At 43.1% G+C, this 6,000-nt stretch overlaps 1 protein-coding gene across 2 annotated transcripts in view; it reads left to right on the top strand.

Annotated features, from left to right (window-relative positions):
• Positions 1 to 316: 316 nt before the first annotated feature.
• CA8 (carbonic anhydrase 8) overlaps positions 317 to 6,000 on the top strand; it is a 52,420-nt gene continuing 46,736 nt past the window's right edge. For both annotated transcript variants that reach the window (XR_010883292.1, XM_067290488.1), the window contains exons 1-3: positions 317 to 450; positions 657 to 848; positions 4,737 to 4,861. Coding sequence is in view for 1 of the 2 variants with exons in the window: in XM_067290488.1 (XP_067146589.1) it covers positions 372 to 450; positions 657 to 848; positions 4,737 to 4,861 (396 nt within the window). In the remaining variant the exon portion in view is untranslated. The remainder of the gene's footprint in view (positions 451 to 656; positions 849 to 4,736; positions 4,862 to 6,000) is intronic.

Genomic DNA, 6,000 nt, shown 5'->3' with positions numbered 1-6,000 from the left:
TCCCCCGGGGCAGCCCCGGCCCGCAGCGGGGAGCTGGGGGGACCCTCCGCCGTGCGGGCCGGGGGCAGCGCAGCTGCGGCGGGCGCCGCCCGCAGCCCCCTCCCTGCTCTGCGCCGCGGCCGCCCCCCGCCACCCCGAGCCGCCAGCGGCCACGACGCGTCCCCGCCGCCGCCTCGCCCCGCCACGCGGCGGCCCCCGGCGGCCGCTCCGCGCGGCACCCACCCGCGCTGGCGGGAGGGCGGAGGCAGCGCCGAGGCCGGTCAGCCTCGCCCCCTCGCGCGCACACACACGCTCGCACAGCACGGCCCAGCACGGCCCGGCCCGGCCCGGCCCGGCCGCCCCGCGCACGGCCGCCCCGCGCACGGCCGCCCATGGCTCACGGGAGCCGCATCGAGGGCGCCGAGCCCTGCCCGCGCCGGGAGGACGCCCCGGAGTGGGGCTACGAGGAAGGTGAGGAGGCGGCGGGCAGCGGGCAGCGGCCCCCGCCCCGCAGGAGCCTTCCCCGCCGCGGAGCGGGGCGGGCGCGGGAAGGGGGCTGCGGACGCGAGGCGGAGGGGAAGGTCGCGCCGGCGGCCGCGCCGAAGCGCTGCGCTGCCCGGGGCGGCGGGGGGAGCGCGGTGCCGCCGGCCGCCTCACGGCTCTTCCTCTGGCGTTAGGGGTCGAGTGGGGGCTGATCTTCCCGGACGCCAACGGGGAGTACCAGTCGCCTATTAACCTGAACTCGAGAGAAGCGAAGTACGACCCCTCGCTCCTAGAGGTGCGTCTGTCGCCCAGCTACGTGGTGTGTCGCGACTGCGAGGTGATCAACGACGGGCATTCAATTGAGATCGTCCTGAAGTCCAAGTCAGGTACGCTGAGACGCCGCTTACGCGTTCCCCGTGAAGCCAAAATGAACGCCAGAGCTTATATTGCCTTAAAAACTTGTCGCATGTGTGTAATCCAGTATAGGACCAACAACTGCTTCCAGCAGCCAGTGGTCACGCTGCTTCGGTGTTAATGTAGCCTGCGGGAGTGCTTCTGCTCCAGTCTTGGGCCGGAAAAGGGGCTGCAAGTTTCAGCTCCAAACTCATGGCCTGTCAGGTTGCTTCAGAGCAGGTTCAGAGTTTTATTTTGTGGTGGTGTCATCTAATTCACTGGCATTAACAGCTGTCTGCATTCAGAAGCAGTCCAGCTTGCCACGGAGACAGCGTGATGCCGCTTTGTATAGCTGGCTGCTCCAAAGAGCATGCAAGTTCTCCATTCAGTCGCGTGGGCTCTGATTAATAACTATAGGCTTCAGCAATTTGTTTAAGATAGATACTCCAGTTACAGGCAGTTACAGTGTAGATAAAGAACAGGTTGCAAAATGGTCCTCACTTCTTAAAGAGCTTTTCGGTAGCATTCATCAAAGAAAAACTAGAAGCCAATAAAAGAAGCAGCTCCAACTCAAATGAAGTGGCAGGATCTCTTGACTCAGACCTTTAATCTAACCTATTCTGTATGAAGGAGACGATTGTCAAGAAAGTAGGGAGAAAAAATCCTTTGTATTTTCTAAACACTGTGGTACTTCTTCCCATGTGTTTGGAAGGGTGTCCAAGTTATTCTAACCTACATTAGCTAGTAACAGCCTTTATGGGGCAATTAAACAGCTAAGGATTGCCCAAACGATTCCAACTTTTTGTTTCCTTCTGAGATACCAGTAGTCTTGGGAGCGAGGGAGTCAATTCAGTTTTACACAGAATTTTTTAAAACAGAAAGGTTTCAGTTATTTTAATAATGATGTTTTCCTTTATAGTTTCCCTCCCATGCTAGGCTGTGTATTTTATTGCAAAACAGAACATTTCTTTCTGCAGAATTTTGCAGATTTCCAATGAAGTAGCAATTTCATACTTCCAGTCAGTTTTACTGCCTTCCTCGGAAGCAGAGCTGTATTCCCAGGGAACAAGGTTTTCTCTGCAAGATCTGAAAGGTTCTTGAATTTTCTTGCAGAGGAAGTAAAAGTGACCACAAATATCATCACTTGCATGCCAAGATGCTAATCATTCAGCCCTACCTTTTCCAGAGGAAGTTTGTAACTTAATAGCAATAATACAGAAATAAAAATAGACCAACACACCTACATGCATGTGCAAAAGCACTGGAGGTATAGAGGAAGGAAAGTGCTTCTTTTTAAACTTGAATACAGTGTGATGCCAGACTTGTGAGTGTTGAAATATAAGAAACAATGTGAAATAGAATAAAAGTTTGTGATTGAGGTACGGCACTAGGATTTAGGAAATCTCAGTTTAGTTTCAACTTTTCCTTGGATTTCATATCACATAATTTCCCGTTCTCCATTTATGGACTGGGGATAATTTTTCCTTTTCTGGGAGGTGGGGACAAAATTTGTTATCCCTTCCTAGAGGAGAAAAGAGTTAATAAGCTGCGTTTGACCTAGTATACTGGCCAATTTTCAGCAACTGCAGAAACTCAAGCAGCTTCTCTTCCTCACAGGGGATCTCCGATGGCAAGTCCATTTAGCCAGATTATTTTAATAGGAACTGTTGAGCACTAAGTGCTTTTGAAACTCTGTGCAATTAATGTGTAAGAGGTTCCCTTCTACTGTAATTTTAACAGCCAAAGTAAAACCTCCTGGTAGAAAAAAGTAAAATGATTAAGATGATACATACTAAAAATAAGTTTGTCATTAGTGATGATTGATTTTGTCCTTTAATTCAGGATTTTGTCCTTTAATTCAGGTCCATCTGGAATTCCCAAATCTTGCTTGTTGTAAACATTTTTACAGGCTGCTTCCATTTTGATCATCGTACATACGTTATGCATTAGCTGGAAGAAGCATGACCAAATGTGTAATGGAACCGTATACTGAAAAATGTTTCAGAGAATACAGAGACTTCTCTTAAGCCAATGGTGGATTGCACAGTGGATGATGTTTTCAGAATTATTTTCTAATAAGGATCAAAAATTGCTGAAAGGCAAAGAAAAGTTAAATATTTCATGCATTGACAAGGATCAAAATTTGATGAAGGACAAAACAAAGATAAACATGCTCCATGCATAGAAATACTTTTATCATGGGATCAGTGTTGTAAAATGAGCCTCAGAAATAAACTCTTGGAAACTCCTGCAGATCCAAAACTACATCATAGAGAGAACATTTTTTCTAGTTGCACATACACTAGAACCAATAATTTAAATCAGAGAAAATGCTCTGTTTTCCTAAAAAATAGCATTAATAAAATACCATGTTTCCCTTTATTCTTCCGGGTTTCCCCAAATACTTTAACTGGTTGTTTTCCCTCATGTTCACCAGATTTGCAAATTTGCACTATAGGATATAGCTATAGGTAGAATGAGCAAAGAACGCAAGTTTAAGATACAAATTTGAATCTATAACTACATTTAGGATGATTCACTTTAGAAGCCCTAATGGTTGTTAGTTATGGCATATCGTTAAGAGAGGATTAGTCTGAATATTTCACTTTTTTCTCCTGTGTAACTGATTGTGAAAACCTTAATTGACAGTTTTCTTCTGGTTTTTTTTATAGCTCTCTACTCTTGTTTTTGTATTTGTACAGTTGCAGTATGATTCAATTCCCGAATTATGTTTTAGTAGTATGACTTGTGCTCCCAACTAAAGATATATAGTGTGTATGTCCAAATGACTTTATATTATGGAACTGTCATTCCCTAAAGCTGTACATTATGCAATTAAATAATCCTTATTGACTATCAGAGATTATAAAAGGTTTATTCAAAGTCTATGAAATGGAAATTAGAATTTAATGGATTCCAAGGAAGGCTATGATTGCCATTAAATAAAATCTAGCCTGGGACGGAAGCCCAGTACTCAGTGATTTCAGCAAGAAGTTACCTGCAGCTTGCAGAATATTATTTAGTCTGAAGCAGATTCACAAATTCCTGGACAAAATGTTTCCACTGATTAATTAATAAGTACATTGGGACTCATGTAAGTACAATTGTTGTTTTCACTACTTATTCTTATGGTGAAAAGCTATATTTATGCAAAAGGGTTATTATATAGATTGGTTTCTTAGTCTTGCAGTTGTGGACAGATGCTCTTAGGACTTTCTCAATGTTTAAAGAAACAGCAGTAAAAAACAGCATGGCAGCCCAGAAGCTGATTGTAAGTAAGATATGTTGTTGCTACTACATAATAGGCTTGATTATGTTTGCATATGAAGGTACTCTGTATTTCAGAAGCCTGACAGGTGGTATATGACTGAACATCTTTACCGAGCAAAATATTAGCAACCAAAAGTTTCTATCAGTTTCCGTGACTCATAGTGAGTACAGGTGATAGAGATTAAGCATTTGGACAGGTTGGTGGTAGTTATCAGTTTAACTCAGAACCTCTTCACCATCTGTTTAGAACACAGAGCTACTGTCTCGATAAGAGTTTTGAACTTATTCACTCCTCTGACTGATAAAGGTGTACCTTTACACCTTTACAATGCTTTTATTTTGTGTTATGACCAGCTGTTCTGCCTCATAAAGCTAAGAATACAGCATAACAGTATTTTCACAGTTGCATGTAACTGCATGAATTTGGATTCCGTAGCTAGACAGTACTCAAAGAGTAAAGCTATCAAGTCTGTCAACTTTTACTCTTCTCCTCTCTAATACATCTCATAGTAAAGAACCTTGCAACAATCTCCCCACTGTATTTGAAAAATATATTCAGTGACTTGTCTGCTTGGAAAGTTAAGTTTGTTACCATTTGTGTTCTTTTCCAGTGTTAATAGGCGGGCCATTACCTCGAGGACATGAATTTGAACTACATGATGTTCGATTTCACTGGGGGAGAGAAAACCAGCGTGGTTCTGAACACACGGTTAATTTTAAAGCCTTTCCCATGGAGGTAAGAGTGATGCTGCATTGCATAAGACCTGCTAAATGCACAAGGTTTTAAATCAGAGCCTGAACTCCTGGTATTTCAAAAAAGAAATTCTTTTAGCTCAGCATTTTATTGCTTTATATTTCAACCAAAAAGCTGTCTTGCTGAGGTGTGCTTTAGTTCAGGTAAATTAGGATATGCATCTGGAATAAAATGCCTCCAGCACTCATCACATTGTGTGATTAATTGGTCATAAGGTTAACTTGCAGAATTATTAACTTCTGTTTTAATAATATTAGTGTTCTAACAAGATCTGCGGTTTCAACACTTCCTGTCACCTTGACTAATAGCTATAGATGGGGAGAAATAGCCACTAGAAATATTTCCATGGTAAATAATAACAATTTAGGTAAATTTGGAGTAAGCATATGGTAATTTGTTCTTGAAATAGTTTTACATGTCTGAAAACTGAAGATTACGTAAGATTCTTAGCTATGTTCTTTCATAGCCCAATGAATTACAATTTTTGAGACACAAGCAAAGTGATAATGCAATCTGAAAACTTTCAGCTGTTCACAGGGTGTCAGCTTGGGTTCCTAGGCAACCGAAATACTAGGACCCATTTCTCCTGCCCTCCAGCAGCCATTCTTCATTTTACTTCACTATCCATTGCTTCATTGCTTACACTTACCAAGGAGTGGTTTGAAGTATCCCTCAGTCCTTGGGCTGCAACACTAGCTTTGACAGATACCAACCCTGGTGTTTGGTGACTTCAGTTATGCATCTTTTATTTCATTTGCTGTGTGCTATATCAGTTTTAAAGAAACTGTCAAGATTTTCTTCCAAGTTCTTTGAATTATTTTTGCCTTGTATATTTATGATAATCCCTTGGGAGCCTGAAACTCTACTTCCTTTTTATCTGGAATTTAGTATTGTAGTATTATTCATGAGCGCCGGATTGCTGGGATAGAACTGCTTTATGGAAGAGAATATAAAAAGTATTGGAGCACATACTGCTGAATTAAGCATAAAAAACATGCGGACTTACACCACTGATCTAGGTCATAGGGTTGTTCAGGTACCAGCTTTAAGAGTGGTGGGTGAGATCTAGGTCTCTGTTGTTAACTATTTTGTAATCAATCAATCTATCAAAACAAAGCTGA

Source organism: Apteryx mantelli, chromosome 2 (genome assembly GCF_036417845.1).
Source record: "Apteryx mantelli isolate bAptMan1 chromosome 2, bAptMan1.hap1, whole genome shotgun sequence".
NCBI classification, from domain to species: domain Eukaryota; kingdom Metazoa; phylum Chordata; class Aves; order Apterygiformes; family Apterygidae; genus Apteryx; species Apteryx mantelli.
Note: the sequence above shows the minus strand (reverse complement) of the source record. Positions and strands in the feature narration are given on the sequence as shown.